The sequence below is a fragment of the Leptonychotes weddellii genome, chromosome 14 (genome assembly GCF_054177405.1).
Source record: "Leptonychotes weddellii isolate Sample4059 chromosome 14, ASM5417740v2, whole genome shotgun sequence".
In the NCBI taxonomy this organism is placed as follows: Eukaryota; Metazoa; Chordata; class Mammalia; order Carnivora; family Phocidae; genus Leptonychotes; species Leptonychotes weddellii.
Genome location: NC_138382.1, coordinates 16,605,158 through 16,625,478, shown reverse-complemented (window position 1 = coordinate 16,625,478; position 20,321 = coordinate 16,605,158). Strand labels below are relative to the sequence as shown.

General features: G+C 41.0%; 1 protein-coding gene across 1 annotated transcript in view; it reads left to right on the top strand.

Moving 5' to 3' along the window:
- Window positions 1-20,321, top strand: part of GNAQ (G protein subunit alpha q) — a 307,507-nt gene that overhangs the window by 102,155 nt on the left and 185,031 nt on the right. Inside the window, exon 2 of the mRNA XM_081804098.1 lies at window positions 2,632-2,816. Coding sequence (XP_081660224.1) covers window positions 2,632-2,816 — 185 coding nt within the window. The remainder of the gene's footprint in view (window positions 1-2,631; window positions 2,817-20,321) is intronic.

The window sequence follows — 20,321 nt, the reverse complement described above, 5'->3', positions numbered from 1 at the left end:
CAGACACAGCATATCTCTGGTGCCCTTGCAGGGAGCAGGCTGTGGGAAAATTCCCCTTCCTCATTTTCCTGCTCTCGGGTCTCCTCCTCGTGTCTTCTACGTGCTAAACCCAAGGCAAAGATGCGGGCAAGGGAGCTGTTGATGTGAAAGCCTTATGGATCAGCCTCCTGGGGCACTGAGCAAGACAAGAGAATGGAGAGACAGGATCCCTGGGTGTGTCTGGGCCAATAGGAACATGTCTTACTTTGGAGTTGATTTTTGGATTCTTTTTTCTTTCCCCTTTCTTTGCCCGCATTCATTCATTGGTCCCGCATTCTGGCTCTGTTTGGACTCTTCATTAGCGTGATGCCCAGGTGACTAGATCCAAAGAGGTACCAAGCGTTGACTGCTCTTGCCTGGCGAGACTGAAGTGAAACAAAAGCCAGTGTAGTTTATTTGTCTGCGACTTTATTTTTATGTTTTAGATTTTATACTCACCCAAATGAGTATATAAAAGCTGCTCTGATTGCCAGGAGGAAGAGGCCCTATGGCCTGATTCTCTTTCCTTTTCTTCTTGTGCCATTAACCTCACATATTAAGATTTCTTCTTGTTTTTGTTGTGGAAAAAACTAGCAGGGATTCTGATTTGATGATTATGTCTATGGTTGGGCCCTCGGAGCAAGCCATTGCCCCCGGGAGAGGGATAATAAAGAAGCAATCTGGATTTTTTTTCCTGCATACTTTGAAATGCTTGGGAGAGTAAAGATACCTGTTGTTCTATACATTGTGGATCGATAATGAGGATCAGTTTCATTGCTTTATTTCTATAAGAGGTGCTACTTTTTAGATACTTTGGGTTCCCCCCATATTCATGGTTGAGATTATAAAATAGTCGTTTTATTTATTTATTTTTTATTTAAAAGATTTTATTTATTCATTTGAGAGAGAGAGAGAGAGACAGAGCACAAGCAAGGGGAGAGGCAGAGGGAGAGGGAGAAGCGGGCTCCCCACTGAGCCGGGAGCCCAACACGGGACTGGATCCCAGCACCTGGGATCATGACCTGAGCCGAAGGCAGATGCTTAACCATCTGAGCCACCCAGGTGCCCCTAAAATAGTCGTTTTAAACTCTTGGGATGAAGCTCGTTAAAATGGGTTGATGGCATTCACATTGCAGTGTTAACTTTATAGTTCAAGGACTCCAGATCACTTATTAAAAGTCATATGAAAATGATAAAGGAGTTGCTGACCCAGGACCGAGGAGCTAGAAATCCTCTTCCTCTGTAACTGGGCAAGGCTTCTGTGTTTACCCGGACATCTGTAGTCATTTAAGATTGCTTCTGTGAAAACCGTAATACTTATTTGAATCTTTCGTGATTGTTTATAAAGATGAAAATGAAATCTAACCCCTAGCAAAACAAAATGAAATTAGGACACATGCTGTATTCCTAGTTTTCAGTTTTCCTTTTGTGTTTTTAAGCACCTAGTAGGTCGCAAAAGGCAATAAAGACATGCTAGCCGTTCTGTGTTTTAATATTTTATTCTTCCATGTTTAATATCTAGGTACTTTCAGTGTTTTTCTACACTGTTAGAGTTATTGATAACCATTTTCCTACACTGTTAGGATTATTGATAACAGAGATAGTTATTGTTTTGGAAATCTCAAGGAAGCCTGAAAGTGAGTGAAAAATGTTCAGAAATGAAGTGACGTACAGAAGAAGCCACCTCCATTTGGAAAAATGAAGTTTTTACATTCATAGTTTTAGATTCGTTGTGGAAGAAATATGTTGTCATTCAGTGATAGAATCCCAACTTTCTGTCTTTTCTTCCTCCCGTGGCCATTGGTAGCTTTGTTAGGGATTGGCCGCAGGCTTATGGTAACAGAAAAAGGCGTGTTGAAAAGGGGAAAAATAAGAGCACGGAAGAGAAAAATCCAGTAACAGTAAATTTCTATCTCATGCTATTAGTCAAGAATGGGCAGAAGGAAGGCGAGTCACTGTGACTTCTCTGAATTAGGCGATTCCTTGAAATAACTCAGCCACATACAGTGGATCCTTGCTGTCCAGAAAATTCCTGATTCTTATCTGGATGCTGTGCTCTCCATATCTATGTACCATTTTAAAGTGAAAGAAAATGTCTAGAAATTTCGAGACATTTTCTCTTACTGCTCTCCGAACAGCATTTGTGTAAGTGCATTGTCATTTCCAGATCCAAATCCTGCCCAGCAGCCCAGCCTCCTGGAAGGCTTTCAGATATTCTCCAGGGAGAAGAGCTTTATCAAGTGTTTATTCTCTTCAAAAGATGCTGATTTCATTGTGTTTCTCCTAAAATACGTGGTTACAAATCACTATCAAAATTCCATGCTGAGTGGCTTCCAAAGAGGTGACAGGTTGTGTTTGTGTTTGTGTGTGTGTGCGTGCGCGTGTATGTGCGTGCGCGCGTGCGTTTAAGCTCCATCCGCCTCTGAAATGGACTCTCATCCTCTAGTCTTGCTGAGTATTCTCTACAGGTGGCATTTACCCTCCTAGTTATGCTCCTCCAGCAGGCCGCGTGGGGATGCTGCGTCCAAGCCGCCGTGTCTGGTTTGGCTGTCTGGGAGAGCGTGCGAAGGTGTCACAGTCTGATGACCTCTTTTGCTGTTGTCCATCTTGCAGGGACGGGAGAGAGTGGCAAGAGTACGTTTATCAAGCAGATGAGAATCATCCACGGGTCGGGCTACTCTGACGAAGACAAAAGGGGCTTCACCAAGCTGGTGTATCAGAACATCTTCACGGCCATGCAGGCTATGATCAGAGCCATGGACACGCTCAAGATCCCCTACAAGTACGAGCATAATAAGGTAGGCTCCTCCTGGGAACCGCAGGCAAAGCCGTCCACGGTGGCTGGGTTGGACAGTGGGTTTTTGAAGCATGCATTTTTCGTCTCCTCCCAAGTGGGACGTTTAGTGGTTCAGTATGTTCTTTATAGTTGGTTTTTTGTTTCTTTAAATCTTTAAAGTCACATCTCTGCATGATTAGAGTTGTGTTCTTAGTGATACCGGTGGAAGACACATTTGGATGTTCGACAATAAATATACGGAGGTTTAAAATTCCGGGGGTGCCCCATTACGTTTAGAAGACTGGTTGTAAGCTCAGGCCAAATTGACCAAGGTGAGGGAATTCAGAGAAGAGACAGTGGGCTTGCTTCAGTCTCCCACTCTTGGTGCTTCCTTGAAGAAGAAGAAGAAGAAAAAAGAACAAAACAGCTTAAGAGCATTCTGTCCGGTTTATTTTTGGATTTCGTGACTTCCTTTCAGTAGTACCACAGGCTTAATTTTATTTCAAAGTAGGTCCATCTGTCACTTCCAATAACCTTTCAAACATGTTGCCCTGCACTTGTGTTAGAGTCATGCAAACGTCTAAAACCACTTGAGAAGGGGTGAGGAGAAAAACAAAATCTAAATCTTCTCAGGGCTTGTAGGTGTTGATCTTCTAGTAAGCTGGTAAAACCTCACCTTTTGTTTTTTTTGCTTTTTTGTTTGTTTGTTTTGTTTTTTTTCCAGGTGCTTTGCATGTTATTGTTTTTTTTTTATTCTTATGTTAATCCCCATACATTACATCATTAGTTTTAGATGAACCTCACCTTTTGTTGACGGAGCACTGCACCTGCACTGATTTGAGAGCCTTCCTTCAAGTCTTCCGCTCGGTGCTCTGGATAATCTGTTCTTAAAAATGTTTCCGTATACCAGGTCAATATGTGGCAGCAAGAGGCTGGCAAGCCCACTGTGACTCATAAACCGAGAGTTAACTCAAAGTGAACCATAGGGAAAATAAAGCAATGCTGTGTATCCCCACTTCTCTTACCATCTAGAAGCTTCTAAGTGTACAGATCATCTTAAAATCAGGCATTTTTTTTTTTCTTGGATGTTTCCTTGGAATCGAATGACTGTTTCTTATCGAATTGATGCTCTGGCACTTAGTTTTCTGACGGTGACAAGGGAGTGTCTCCACAAAGAGCAGAGAGACCCTCCACAACGATTCTTTCCCGTTTCCACTCTCAAGAGTGAAAATGATCTGGGCAGGTTGATGAGCCTGGGAATGTGGTACCTGAACCAGATGAGGCTGCCTGGATAGTTAAGCAGTCTAAATTTAGAAGGATCAGGGTTGTCCTGCCCTCCCTCTCCAAGAAATCTCAGGGTAATGAGTTTCTGAAATAGTGGCATGCTTGTTTCATTGCAGTTGTGAGAAGGAACCGTTTTTTAATGCCAGCAGCTTTCCCCAATCTACAGTTATTTGATAATATCATGATCTCATGGATTCTGGCTGAGTTAACCACATGTGTGATATGATAAACAGTTGACCCTTGAACAATGTGGGGATTAGGGGTGCCGACCCCCTGTGCAGGCAAAAATCCACGTATAACTTTCGACTCCTCCAAGACTTAACTAATGGCCTACTGTTGACCAGAAGCCTTACCAATAACATAAAGTTGATTAACACACATTTTGTGTGTTATACGTATTATACACTGTATTGTTACAAGAAAGCAAGCTAGAGAAAAGAAAATGTTATTAAGGAAATCGTAAGGAAGAGACAATACATTTACAGTACTATACTGTATTTATCCAAAAAATCCACATATCAGTACACTTGCAGGGTTCAAACTGTGTTTTTCAAGGGTCAGCTGTGTGTGTGTGTGTGTAATTGGCAATATGTGTGTGTTAATTACATATATATAACATACTGTCATTTTACACCTTATAATGTTGTATATATATAACATATTGCCATTTTACACCTTATAATATAATGCAGCCTCCCTTCATGTGATGCACAAAAATCATCTTTCTTGGATGTTCCAGAAGAATAGTTCAGGATCTTGCTTTGAGTTTAGCTTTTCACGTGGGGCCCATTGATTGTACCATCACACAGATGTGGAAGATAGAGTGGAACTTAGGCCTTATTCATATAACACATGGAAGAATATTTAACAACGTGTGTTACTTGAGCTCTTTCTATCACTTCTAATTAAATAGACTTTACTGTGATGAATAGCGTTCAGTTAAAAATCAACGTCATAAAAAGTTATAATAATACGATTTTTCTCAGATATCATAATTACCCTGTGGAATCTTCCCACATCTCTTGGCTACTTAATACACTGCCTAATATAGGGACATGAATGTGTGCTCACTTCTGAAGTTCTCAGTATGTTTAATCCCCATTAATTTGTAATATAAATTACTTTCCCATTTGTTCCATTTTCTCTGCAACGGACACATATTCTGAAGCATCACTCCTTGCTTCATCCATTAACTTCCCAAGCTCTGCCCACTCCTTGCCTTCGTTAACGCTTATTAAGAACATAATGTCTTCTTTCTAGTCCATCCAACTGCCATTTCCTCCTAGAGTTCTTCTCTGTGCAACTCCCCCCACCCCCGCCCCAATTGCACTAAGTAATCCCACCCTCCTTTAGCAGAAACCATAGTGGAGTGTTTATAATTGCCTAGCTTGTATTCATTATGATGACTTGGGGGGTTGGTCTTATTTTCCCAACTAGACTCAAAGCTCCTTGAAAGTAGATCATGTTAGTTGCACGTCAGCGTTTTTTAGGGACCCTGACCTTGTATCTTGTACATAGTAGAAGCTCAAAAAATACTGTTTTATGAATGGGCAAGTGATTTATCACCTTAGACAACTGAAAGTCTCCTCTTCTGCCCCCAGGTTGTTGAAATGCTTATTCAAATCAACAGATCACTGTTGAAATAGTTTTCTGTGTGTAAGGGAATCAATGCAGTGAGCTGTCAGAGATGCAGGGAAGTTTCATGAGGGCTGGGCAGAAATTGACAATCCAGAAAAAGTCAAGGGCATGGCTGAGGGTGGGGGACTTTGGGGTGGAGGAATGGCAGGAGTAGATGTTAAGAAAAAGGGGTGTGACTGTGTGGGCCAGTTTAGCTTGAGCAGAATTCTTATAGAGGAGAATTAGAAAATAAAATCAAAAAATGGTTTAGAATGTGTTTCTGAAAGGTTTTGAATCCAGGCTAAGAAGTTTGAATTTTATTTTCTTGTGTTTATGAGACCCATTCAATAATAGTATTTTTTTTTTTTAAAGATTTTATTTATTTATTTGAGAGAGAGAATGAGAGAGAGCACATGAGAGGGGGGAGGGTCAGAGGGAGAAGCAGACCCCCTGCCGAGCAGGGAGCCTGATGCGGGACTCGATCCCGGGACTCCAGGATCATGACCTGAGCCGAAGGCAGTCGCTTAAGCAACTGAGCCACCCAGGCGCCCCTCAATAATAGTATTTTTTGTTTCAGTTAGAATTTTCTACAGAAGTTTCTGGTTATAATATGCTCTCTATTTTATAAATAGTTTAAGGAATTTGGTGTGCATTTTATTAGCAATTACTTGAAAGACATGCACTGTGATTTATATGATTTTGTGACACTAAAGATGTAAAAAATGTAGTTTTTCTAAAAGCTGCTTTGCGTCTACGGCCACATTGGTCATAATATATGGTAATAGCGTAAATAAAAACAAACACATTCTAATATTTTTCTCCTAACTTTGTACTTGCTTCTGAGTTCATGTATTTTATAGAGCGAAATGTAGCTTAAAAATGGTATGACCTGTTCTTAGCTGGGAAATTGTTCACAGTTTCATTTGCTGTGAAATTCGTTCTAGCTATGGGACTACTACACCAGAATATTGGAATTTCTTTGGCTCCTGAGTAAGTGTTACTACACTGAATTGAGAGTCCTGCTGGTTAGCTGGGGGGCTGGTGCCATGGTCAGGGGGAGTCCAGGCCACCGTCTCTGCCCTAGATGGTGGTGTGGCATCCCATGCCTTTTTGTAGACCTTACACAGTGTTCCAGGGATCGGCTAGCTGAGGAGTAGCTTGTGATAAATTACATACTTTCACCAAAATAAAGATCACTTCTGCCCTGGATGAGTATCGACTATCCCATTCTTGAATTTTCTTTGCCAAGCGAGTAATGTTTATAGGTGAGCTGCTTGGACTCCGCCCAAGTGAGAGAATATATCTGGAGACTTCTTCTGAGTATACCGTGACCTAGGGTTTGTTTTTTCCTAAATATTACTTTGCCATTTCCTTAAACACAACTGTTGATAGCTGATGTTAAAAGGGATTAAATGTTTGTCGCTTAGTCAAATCAAAAGATACATTTAATGCTCCACTAGGTACAAAGCATTCGACTGTGACATTCCTCTGTCATTTTTTATTCTCCAGAAGGGAGAATTTTCGTCAGCATTATTTTATGGTTTCCCCTCTTACGCAGACCTATTCTTCTGATTATTCGTTGTTTGGGTGCTGAAATCAGCTCTTTATGAAAAGGAAGAGATAAAAAATTTCTATGCCCACATGGCTAAGAACTGTCTTGAATTACAGCAGGGGCAGGGTTGGGGGGGGACAGGACGGGGGAATAGACGACGAGGTATTGACCCCTGATTTTCATGTATTTGTTCTCTGTGCATGGCAGTTGGCATTCTTCCTGCATCGCCTGTTGATCATTCCTATGCAGGTGCCTTATTTTCTCAGATTGCACAGTACGTTATAGTGAGCAGGCTTCTTGTTTTGTAATTCATTGTCTCCACAATCTGCCGCACATGTTGGTGCTTTTGCTCATTGAGTAGACTACCCCAGATTAGCAGATCTGATATCCCTTTACTGTTGGCTTATAGTTTCTATGAACTGTGAAATCAGCCTATTCTTAGGGCAGTTTCAAAGGATTGACAGGCTTTTGCTGCCTTGTCCAGTCCCAGAAAGAGAGAAGAATCTGATGCGATGCTTCTTCATGCAGTGAACTCAGGATGGTTACTGAGTAGAACTCAACCACTTGCTATGTTGAGTAGACAATGTTACCTTTTCTTCTAGTTTCTGCTTTTAGACTTCAAGTCTGGATGACTGGGACTCACTTAACACCAAAGGCTGCAGTTACCTTTGACTAAGTAGCCAGGAGTTTCCAGGTGTGCCCCCTGTTACCCATTCTCTTGGTGGGTGAGTGGCTCTGAGAGCACGTTGTTTATAGTACCTCTGCCCTCCCTGAGCCCTCCACGAAAGGACTCTTCACCAGGAGAATACCTCTTTAAACACTTTCACAGCTTTTCCGGAATTTTCTTTACTTCCCGAGAAATCTAAGATCCCAGAAGCCGTGTTTTGGAAGAAAAAACGTAGCCAGGATTCTGGAGAACTTGCCAATTTATTCCTGCCTTTGATCAGTTGCACAAGAAATTACTGTACTACTTTCTTCAATGTGAAGGAATTTTCTTAGTTTACAAAATGCTAAGAGTCTGATTTCCTTGTAATATTTCTCACCTACAGAATAAGCACATAATAAAAGCAGAACTTCCTAAGCGTGTATTTTACTCTGTTCTTCCCAAGAGTTGTATCAGTCAGTGTTCTGTGTTTGCAACCAACAGAAAGCAACCCTGGCTAACCTAAGCAGAACAAGGGCTTAACGAGAATATGAGGGGACCCCGAGAAGTGTGGAAAAGTGGAAGGACTAGTTCCTGGAAACCAGAGCAGGTCTGGTGAACTCCTCTGTGAGATGGCTGAACTCTGACCGTTTGCATTCTTCTGTCACTCCATTCAAGATTCAGATTCTTGGGAAAACGTGCCTGAGAAGTCTGGCCTGGATTCTGTGCTGGCTCTTTGGAAAAGGCTGGGCAATTGGATTGACAGTTCCTGAGGGAAATCAGGGTGCAGTTGCTAGAAGAAGGGAGTGATGGTGCTACAAATCACAGCTACCCACTGTTACATCACACTGCCAGTTTAGAAAATAAAACGACATCTGGATTCTCTATGGAAGAAAGCCCTCCAGTTTTGCTCCACATTTGCTAAACCGGCCCTAAAGCACAACTTCTCATTCTGGGCTTGTTCAGAATGGGGGTGTGGAGAGGTTGAGGGGTTAGTGACTTAGTAAGTAACACTTATATATGAAGGAAGTAGCTGAATTTGAGCCCAAGCCCCGAATAGCTGAGTAACCTTGGGATTGTCATATTTCTTTCGCTAAGCCTAAATTTCCTTACTCTTCTAAGCCTGAATGTCCCCATCTGTAAAATGGGACGGATAATAATAGGATTATTTCAAGGGCTAAATAGATAATGTATATGAAAATGTCTTGTAGATGATAAATAAAAAAGAGGTTGCAAGTTGTTATAAGATGCGTTATCATGGAGGCGAGGAGCACTGCTAATCTTCTATATTTGTTAAGAATAAAACAAACAAAATCATTTAAGCAGCATGACCAGATATAGGAGGTATCTGAGGGAAACTTTCCTCAGAGTGACAGTCATTGAAATGGGACACCAAGGGAGGTAGAGAAATCTCCTTATCTGGCTGTGTCCAAAAATAGAATGTATTTTTGACATGTGAAATTCTTGAAGGCAATTTTGCTGAAATAAGACAAGGGATGGACTGGACACCCTCTTAAACCCTTCCTAGCACAGTTTTCCCTCGTGCTGATTCTCTGATTCCAAAACTCTAAGAAAGCTATTATTACTTTGTTGTAATTTAAATCCTCTCCCTTTCTGGAACTTTGTCCGTTCCAGAGCACTTATGAAAATTAAAACTGAAGACAAGAAACAAGAGTTTTTTTTTTTTTTTTTTTAAAGATTTTATTTATTTATTTGTCAGAGAGAGAGAGCACGAGCAGAGGGAGCGGCAGGGAGAGGGAGAAGCAGTCTCCCTGCTGAGCAAGGAGCCCAACACAGCCCGATCCCAGGACCCCGGCAGGGGCAGAGACCATGACCTGAGCCAAAGGCAGACCGGTAACCAACCGACTGAGCCACCCAGGTGTCCCGAAGCAAGAGATTCTAAGTGACAGTGATCTCTAGCCCAGTGGAGATCTTTCTTTGCATCTAAATCCCATGAGTGATTACAATATTTATGTCCACATAGGTTTTTTTTTTTTCCCTTTTAAATGGTGTTCAGAGGTCAAATATTTAAAAAATCAAAGATAAAAAAAAGGTCAACATCAGATGCAGGTCTTGGGGAGATTGTCAGTGATAGTATTTCAGTTGGGTTCTTGGCTATGGCCACCGAAGACGGTCTGCACCTTCTCCTAGGAAAACTTTCTACTCGTGCTTCTACAAATCTGAGAGTTTTCTTTTTAATAAAGAGTCTAAGGGGATCTTGAGACTTTTCATGACCAACTTGATCTGAGGTTGGTTTACAACTTCCTCCCTTCTCTCTAGGACTCTTGTTGGGAGTTGTATCACTACTGATTCTCCTATAGCTTTATCAGCTTTCAGAATTTCTTCACATACTTTCTTTTCTCTTTTACTATCTGGCAAATACTTTGTAGCCACATTTTTATCTCCTCACTCAGTCTTTGTTTCATTGCGGTTCTTTATTCATTTTATACCTCTGATGACCATGTAAAAATAGAAGAATGTAAGATTTGTTAAAAATCCCTTTTTCTGGGCTAAAATAATGCTAAGGCATGCCATAGCATTTACCCAGGGTGAGTATCTTTTTTGTGTGTGATTTGGTTTTTTTTTTTTTTAAGATTTGTTTTATTTTATTTGAGAGAGAGAGAGAGTGCGCGCTCGTGCCTGAGTTGGGAGAAGGGTAGAGGGAGAGGGAGAGAATCTCAAGCAGACTCTGCACCGAGGTGGAGCACATCACAACAACCCTGAGATCACGAACTGAGTGGAAACCAAGAGTCAGACACTTAACCAACTGAGCCACCCAGGCGTGAGGGTGAGCATCGTGAGTTCAGTTTTATCAGAGGGGGACTCTGACGCAAAAAAGGACTTCAGCAGTAGAGTGAGGCTGACCGCTTATTTATTTTTTTGGTTACATACAGAAGAGTGTGCACATCATAGTATTAAGCCACATGTGTTTTTCCATTGTGAACACACTTGCATCCACATCTGCTGATCTGGATCAGTGTGACCAAAAACCCAGAAGCCTCCTCATGCTGCCTTCCAGTCAGTGCCTCCAACTCCCAAAGGGCGACCACCTCCTGACTTCTAATACCATAGATTAGTTGTGTTAATGTTTGAACTTTGTATGAATGGAAGCATATAGTGTATACTCCTTTCTGTCTGTTTTATTCTGCTCAACGTTACGTTTGTGGCATTCACCCATGTTTTTACTTGTCATTGTAATTCAGTTATTGTCATTTCTGTATGTGTAATAGCAATTCCCCATAGAACTTTATCAAAATACTTTGTGCTGTACAATCTGGTAGACCCCAGCCACATGTGGCCATTGAGCCTATGAAGTGTTTCTAGTCTGAATTTTTATTTTTATTTAATCTTATTAATTTACATTAAAATTTACATGTGATTAGTGGCTCTGTATTGGACAGCACTGTTGTATAATCCATTTTATGAATATGACACAGTTTGTATATACTATTGTTAATATAAGTTTGGGTGTTTCTGGCTATTACAAATAATGCCAATATAAGCATCCCATACCTGTTTTTTGATGAACGTAAGCATGCATTTCTTCAGATTATGTACCTGGGATTTGGAACTGCTGAATCAGAAAGTCTATATCTGTTCAGTTTCAGTATGTAGATACTACCAAAGATTTTTCCAGAACTATTGTACCAATTTACACTCCTGCCAGCTATCTATGAGGTTTCTAGTTGCTCTGTATCCTTGACAGCTCTCGGTATTTAGTCTTTTTATTTTAGCTAATATATTAGCTGGGTAGTGATACCACATTGTTGTTTTAATTTGCATTTCTTTGACAATTAGGGATGCTGAGCATCTTTTCATATGTTCATTGGCCATTTGGTTCTTTAAAAAAAACACTTTTTACTCTTTTTCCCTGCTGGGCTGTCTGATTTCTTATTATTTGGTAGGGGTCTTTTATATAGTAAGGATATACATTTCTATTGAGTAAATGTATTGCAAGTATCTTCTCCACTTTGTGGCTTGCTTTTTATTTTCTTCTTGGTTCCTTCAGTGGAAAGAAGTTCTTATCATTTCCTGCCTTCTGATTTGTGCTTTTTGTACCCCTTTGAAGTAACTTTGCCTACTTTAAGGTCTTATAGATAATCTGCTGGTTTGTTTTCTAAATTGTTGTGTTTTACTTTTTACATTTAGCTCTAAAATTCATTCAAATGGATTGTAGAGTATGGTGTGAGGCAGGGGGTCAAATTTTTACTTTTTCATATGGATATCTAATTAACCCAACTCATTTATTAAAAAGACCATCCTTTACCAAGTGCAATGCAGTGTCTGTCACTTAGTTGCAGATCACGTGAATGTGTATATGTGCATTTGTTTCTGAACCGTCTGTTCTGACTCATTGGTCTATTTTGTGTATCCTTACGTCAGTACTGTATTAAAGGCTAATCTTTGTATTGAGTTTATTTTTAAAAAATTTTTTAAAGATGTTATTCATTTTTAGAGAGAGCAAGCATCCAAGTGAGGGGAGGGGCAGAGGGAGACGGAGAGAGAATCTCGAGCAGACTCCGCGCTGAGCTTGAGCGTGAGCCTGACACAGGGCCCGATCTTACAACCTCGAGATCAGGACCTGAGCCGAAATCAATAGTCGGGCACTTAACCGACTGAGCCACCCAGGCGCCCCCGCGTTGAGTCTAATATCAGACAGTGTAAATCATTCAGCTTTGGTTTTATTCTGAAGATTGTACAAGTGCTAAATGTATTTGCTTGTAATTAAAGGTACCTTTAAGGAGGAACGTTTCTTTAACTGGTGGCAGATTTCCCAGGATGAATCCAAATGTCATGATTGTTCTCTATGGTACGAGTGGCTTCCCCTTCTTTGAGACCTCAGTTCATTTTCTTATTTAGCCTGTGTTGGCTGCAAAGCTCAGTAGAAGGACATCATCTATTTTTCCTGGATTAATAATGTGACATTTTTCTTATCAAGTAGCTCATTTACAAAGGGTGATGGAGCTGCTGTGTGGTTTTGTCATTACTCAACAGGGTTGTGTTCTTTCTCACTATAGCATTTCCTTTAACCTGGGTGGTGACCAGACTGTGAAGGCAGTGAGCGGGGTTCTACCAAGTTCCCCCACCATGAATCCCTTTTTAGGCAGCATTGCTATGCACCATGTAGATGTGACACCAGAATCCCTTCTTATTTCCTATCTTCACTATCCATAGCCTATTGGGAGGATTGAATAGGCTTATCTGGATTTTCTTTTTTGTTGTTGTGTGGTCTCCAGCTGCTGTGGAAGTTGATAGTCTTTTGTGGCGCCCTGTGAGAGCTGTAGTTTGGTAGGAAGGTAATGCAAACTGGTCTTGCCCTTTTGTTAACCATAGTATTTTAATCCTATTATGTAAAATTTTTATTCACTTATGCCTTAATGAAGATATTGGGAGGCATCTGATTTTGGTGAAGCAGAGTATGAAGCGCAGGCAGAACCGTAGGCACGTATCCACACACACATACGTGTGCACACACTCACGTATAATTGATGTCTTGTGCATCCGAAATTACCTTTGGAAATTTGCACATATTTAAACACTGATGAAATACCAGTCTCCTCCATATCATACCAATATAATAACTGTCTTTTTTTTTTTTTTAAGATTTTATTTATTTATTTGACAGAGAGAGAGAGAGCACAAGTAGGCAGAGAGGCAGGCAGAGGGAGAGGGAGAAGCAGATTCTCCACTGAGCAGGGAGCCCGACGTGGGGCTCGATCCCAGGACCCTGGGATCTTGACCTGAGCCGAAGGCAGCCGCTTAACCGACTGAGTCACCCAGGTGCCCCATAATGACTGTCTTTAGATAATGTTTCCTCGGCTTACCAATGCCCATCTCATCTGGAAGTAACTCATCTCATGTGTCTGTCGTCAGCTAATCCACATTGTTTAAAATTGAATGGAAGGAAGAAAATTCACACTTGAGAGCGGAGATAGGGCTTTAATTATTTAAACGTAGCACACTATTTGGCACACGGTTCTACTCTGTCAATGAACAAGCAGACATTTTTTACTGTATGGTGATGGGCTTTTCTGCACAGGATGGTATCCTGTGGTATTGCTGGAGTCCGACGCTACTAGGCTTGAGATCCAGCTCCAGAACAGAATCGCTGTGTGATATTGAGTCAGTTAATCTCTCTGAATTCCACTCTCCTTACTTGTAAAATTATGGCGATTATAATCCCTACTTTACAATGTGTTGCAAGGATTAAATGATAATAGTTTTGAAAAGTTGAAAAGTTGTCCATTGCTAAATGGAGGTGGTGTCCTTTCATTTAGTCATACAAACAGATACTAAGTACCTCCTATGTGCTAGTCAACAGAAACCACTTTGACTCTTTCTGAAAAAGGAAACAGTGAGTGCTCGGAGGAGCATTACCTATCTGATCTGTCCAAACCTGAGAGAACTCTGTAAGCAATCTTCCTCTAAAACCCCGTTCATCTGCTCAGACCTAGGACGCCCGGGGACTGACAGCCACCATATAAAATACATGTGGCATAGTTTAACACATTTTAGTAGGAAGTTGTGAATCTGGTCATTTGACTGTTCCTACTTAACTCCTGGCAAAGCATCACATAAATGCTTTCCTTGTTCTTTTAAACCAAGTAATGCATGATTTTCCCCTTTAATTTTAAAACAATGCATCTATTTTCAATTAGAGAGGCCGAGTGTATTTGTTGGAACCAAGGAAAGTGAATGCCTAATGAAGTCTGAAGGGATCTAGGGAGGGAATGAGAAATGCTTGCATTTTTCTTTCACATTTTCACCTCACTGAAGAAGTAATTTCAGTTCTGGGCTTTTTTGGTATTGCAGAAATTTAGAGTAGGGCTTGCTTAGTATTTCGCAAAGCAACAGGTTTACTTATCAAAGCCGTGTGTATCAGAGTAAAATCTTGTTTCTGAGAAGCTGTACTCTGAGTCTCTACAATATGTTTTACCCTAAATCACTGACACTTGCTACATAATTGGGCTTTTTAATAGTATGTTGTTAATATACATAAGATTTTCACGAGGACATGTGCATGTATCCAAATAAGGAAATGTACTTAAAAGGATCATGTCATATTATGGTATTTCCTTTCAAGGGATTAAAAAAAAGTCCTTCATTAAGAGCTATGATGACTATTTGGGCTTGATACATTGTAAACTTGTATTTGGAACACACTTACTTTCCTGATTCTGTGTTTCTTAAAGTGAATTTGCTATGAAGTTACCTTTATGTTGTTGCCCCCACTATTTTGTAAGATGATTATGCAGTTCCCTTGCAATCTTGTATTTGTTCACAATGAAAAATGACTTAGAGAAGTGGCATTACAGGAATATATCAAGTTGGTGTCACTGCTGAGATGCACAGGAGTAATTAGATTGGTTGGCAGGCTATCTGCTTTCCTCCGTGTTCATGCATCCTCTGTGGTTTAAAAAAAAAAAAAAAAAGTACAATGGTTTTGAGCTGAAAAGGCTGTACTGATTGCGAGAGCCACTAGCATGTTTGGGAGGGAGTGACCTGTCCTCACAATCAGTGATCCTAGGGTGAGAGTTCAGCTGTGCAGGAAATTATTTTCTTTGTGCATTCTTGAAGGTACTGGGCCCTAGTTTTCACTCTTTTGACCTTTTGTAGCCATTTTACTGCCTTTGAACATCTGTGTCCAGGGCAAAGGGATGAGACTGTGTTGCTGTTTGGTTATAGAACACTGCAACCAAACTCTCACTAAAATTGGGTGTTAAAATACTTCTGGATTCCACTATTCTTCAATGGTTCTTGAACTTATTCCACATCGCAATAGAAAATTTAGTGTTAGCAATGTTGTCCAAAGTTTTAGGAATTTTCGCCTTAGTGGGGCCAAGTTCAATGTCAGTATAAAGATACTTTTCCACTTCAGAAAATATGCTAAGGGCATAAAAGTGGCCAGTACCATATACTTTGTGGATAGTCTATATAATGTTGTGCATTTGTGCCCGGCCATGGGGTAAGAATGGTGGCCCCAAGGGAGAGTTGCCTCTCTCTTTGTACAACACCATCTTTTTGCCAAATGCTCTACTCAGATGGGATGCCTTTCCTAATATGCATAAAAGGTCCAGTGTCAGCTTTGGGTCACCCTAACTGAATATGAGGTTGGAAAGAGTGACTTTATATTCTAGAGCAGTGTGTCAAACATTTAATGTATGTATAAATCGCGTGGGGATCTTGTTAAGATGCAGATTGTGTTTCGGTGGGTCTGGGTAGACCTGAGATTTCTGCTTTCCTGACAAGCTCCATCACCAGAGGAAATGTGAACTCATCAGTGGGCTAACTAACCTTTGGAGAGAAGGTCCCGGAACTGATACTTCAGGACATTCAGCAATTGCTTATATTTCTTAAGGTATTCCTTCCTCGGCTGAAGAGTGAGGTTGATCATGGCATCCATCTTGCATAGTCAATGTGGGCATGAATGAGAGAATACAGGTACAAAACCTTTAAGACAGTAACATCAGTTTAGTACGTGTCCCCTAAAGGGTCTTTGTTGAATTCTTCCTAGAATGTGCCAGGGCAGGAGAAGTGTAGGGACCTTTGGGTAAAGTGCAGCACATGTGAAGAGAAATTGCTGATTGTTTGAAGATAGGCAAGAGGCTATGACCCAAGACTGAGACCTAGGTTCCCGTTATCAGGTGCACCAGCGATTTCCAGGAAACAGTGGCCTGGTCTGTGATGGTACCTAAGATAGCGGGTCTAGAATGTAAATGACAGGGATGGGGGGTTCATGGATTGTTGTGACTGCTGAGATCAAGGAGCGTGACAAGGTGTCTTGTTATCTTGACTCCAGGGTGTTTTAAGTAAGAGGGCAGCCAGTCCAGTGAGGAAAAAGGAAGGAGAGGGGAAGGAAAGAAAAAGAGAAATAAACTTGACAAGTGCTTCTGCAAATAACACAGTGTCAGATAATATATTTAATGTACTCCAAAGTGTGGTGTGGGTATTCTAATTTCACAGGTGAAAAATATTTAAAACGAGTGTCCCAAATCACCTAGTTTGTAAGCTTATGGGGCTAGTCTTTAAAACCAGAGTTGGTGCGGAGCCTGGGTGGCTCAGTTGGTTAAGCGACTGCCTTCGGCTCACGTCATGATCCTGGGGTCCCGGGATCGAGCCCCACGTCGGGCTCCCTGCTCAGCGGGGAGTCTGCTTCTCCCTCTGACCCTACCCCCTCTCATGCTCTCTCTCTCTCATATAAATAAAATCTTAAAAAACAAAACAAAACGGGGTGCCTGGGTGGCTCAGTTGGTTAAGCGACTGCCTTCAGCTCAGGTCATGATCCTGGAGTCCCTGGATCGAGTCCCACATCGGGCTCCCTGCTCGGCAGGGAGCCTGCTTCTCCCTCTGACCCTCCCCCCTCTCATGTGCTCGCTCTCTCTCATTCTCTCTCTCAAATAAATAAAATCTTTAAAACAAAACAAAACCACCAGAGTTGGGCTTAATGATTCCCAAAAGCCAACCCATGTAGTTGACACAATAAACCCGTTTGGCAGCAGGACACATAATGAATTTCCTTACGAGAAAGAGCCGGTGGCGTTCTCTAGGACCCCGCCAGCCAGGGCCTGAGGCTCTGCTCACTGCCCATGGAGAGGACTTTGCTGGGAGCCGGGAAGGTGTCTGAGCTTCTGCTGCACTCCTGGGCCCCCCGTGGGTCTTGATCTGGATCTCCATACCTTATGTAATGGTGCAACTCCGTGGTGAACTGAGCCACAAATCAGAAAGTGATCGGAAAGCTTACTCGGCGGAAAATGACGCTTGACTGTGTATTGTACAACACACAGCTATGCCATGTGGATAGAGCTATCTGTGAAACTAAGAAATCTGGTTGGGTGTTTTCATAAGGACTAGGTTCTTTTTTTTTAATTTTCTTTTTCCTAAATGGAAATAAATTGATTTTTATAAGTAAATATAAAGATAAATATGTTCATTATAGAAAGAAGATTCAGAACACATAAAAGCGAAGGAAGAAGGTAAAAAATCATTTGTAATTTTACCATCTGAGAAAGCTACTGTAAACATCATGATATATAGACATACTGTGATTTAACTATGTGCATGTAAATGTAGGTTCACCATCCCGGATCCAAAACACCCTAGGCCAGATTGTTTTGGAATCCCAAAGTTTTTTCTTTCTAGATTTTAGAAACATAATATGAGCAATATACTATAGATTTTACAAAATCCCCGTTGAGGTATGGAGTAGTTCCCTACAATCACATATATTAACATTTCAGAATAAGGACTGTAAATAGCCTGGCAACAGGTCACGTTTTCCCATAAATGAATTACAAAAATGTCTTTCAGTTCTTGGAACTTCTAAGATTTCAGATTATAGATAAGGGAGGGTGGCCCTGTATATAAATACTGATTGTTTTCATTGGATACGTACCACAAACCTTTTTTCCTGAGTTGCTTTCTCATTTTTTCTCTAATGAACATCTTTGTACGATACATTGCTAGAAATGGAACTGCTGGGTCAACACGTATACGTACTTTTAGGGCTTTTCAATAAAGATTGCTAAATTGCCATCCCGAAAGACCACACCAGATTTCTTTTTTTTTTTTTTTTTTTTTTTTTAAATTTTATCCATCCATTTGACAGAGAGAGAGACAGCGAGAGCAGGAACACAAGCAGGGGGAGTGGGAGAGCGAGAAGCAGGCTTCCTGCCGAGCAGGGAGCCCGATGTGGGACTCGATCCCAGGACCCTGGGATCATGACCTGAGCCGAAGGCAGACGCTTAACCATCTGAGCCACCCAGGCGCCCCTTTGACCACACCAGATTTCATTGTAGGCTCTGAGTATGCCTGTTTTTACCACATACTTGCCAATCCTGAGCTTTATTAATGTTTTAAGTCTTTCCAATTTAATAGGTAAAAAGTGATACAATAGTTTACATTTTTTAGCACTAATGAGGTAGTTCTTTTTAGAAGTGTCATAAACTTCTAGATTCATTTCAGAGATCGTAACATTTTCAGATCATTAAATTGAGGTTATATCTTGCAGTGTTTTTGGAGATACTAATTATATGTCAGGTATTATCACTACCATTGGTTATTTCATTTCAGAAGTGAATTGCAAGAAGTACAAATGCCTCTGTAAGTGGCTGCAGGTGTGTATTTAATCCCTGGCTGGTGTCTTGTGCTCATTGTCAGATGTGGCTCATCACAGTGTCCCCTTGGTTCTTGTAGCGTGGACAGATCTAGTAGTGCATACTGTGAGGACTCTTTCAAGGATCGTTTGGATAGAAACTTCCTGAATATGAAAGGGGGGTGCCAAATACCATTCACATCTGAAGGGCTTGGTTTGAAATGTCTGTAATTGTATCATTACGCTGCAGGTGAGAATAAGCAAGTCTATCCCCAGTGGTCCTGTGCAGTCACCTCATAGAGTTTTCTGACAAATGTAAAATAATACAGCCACACTGCTTGTTCTGAAAGAGGAATTTTGATGTTTCATCCTTTCATTCTGTAGTGTCTAAAAAGATTTCCCCTAAGCCTGAGGCAGTGGTTCTCAGACATTGGTAAGATCTGGAATCACCTGGGGAGCTTAATTACCATGCAGAGACCAGAGCGCAGCCACCAGAGAGTCCAATCCAGCAGGTTTTGGACTGCCTGGAGAAGGGTAGCCTGGCTGTGATTTAATGAGATTATTATACAATTAGAAAAATCATAAAAGTGATTTTATATGTGTAGATGTAGGTACTGTTATTAAAACAGCAATACAGATAATCATAAAGTTCTTACTAACAGTACTGTTGTGAATGTTTTAAATATATCGGATAACTCAGTATTAGTGTTTCCCATTAAATGAATGAGGAACTTTTGGATTCATCATCCCTGACTTCTGGTCAAATTTTATTTCTTGATAATAGAGAATGAGTACTTGAAATAAGGGACATTCTTAACTTTTGAACGTAATGAAGACAAATATGTGCAGCATTTTTTTATGATAAAGAAATCACTTTGGGAAGGAGATAAGTTTTCTTTAGTCTAGCAATGGAATACTACAGGCAAACTAGAAAGTTTCCTACTGACAATATCTCACTATCCTGTGTTTTATTATTATTTTTTATTAAGATTTTTTATTTTATTTGACAGAGAAAGAGAGCAAGCAGGGGGAGCGGCAGGCAGAGGGAGAGGGAGAAGCAGGCTCCCTGCAGAGCAGGGAGCCCCATGTGGGACTCGATCCCAGGACCCTGGGAGCATGACCTGAGCCGAAGGCAGACGCTTAACCAGCTGAGCCACCCAGGCACCCCTCTGTGTTTTCTTACAGTTTGCATTTCATTTCCTTACAGTTTATGAGTATGTGTGCATCTTTCTTTGTGTGTCTTTTTTTGAAACAAGCCTGTATAGAATCTAGTTCCCTCCTTGGAGATCTGATTATAAACATCATTCTGAACCGTTGATGTGAGAAAGCAGAACATTCT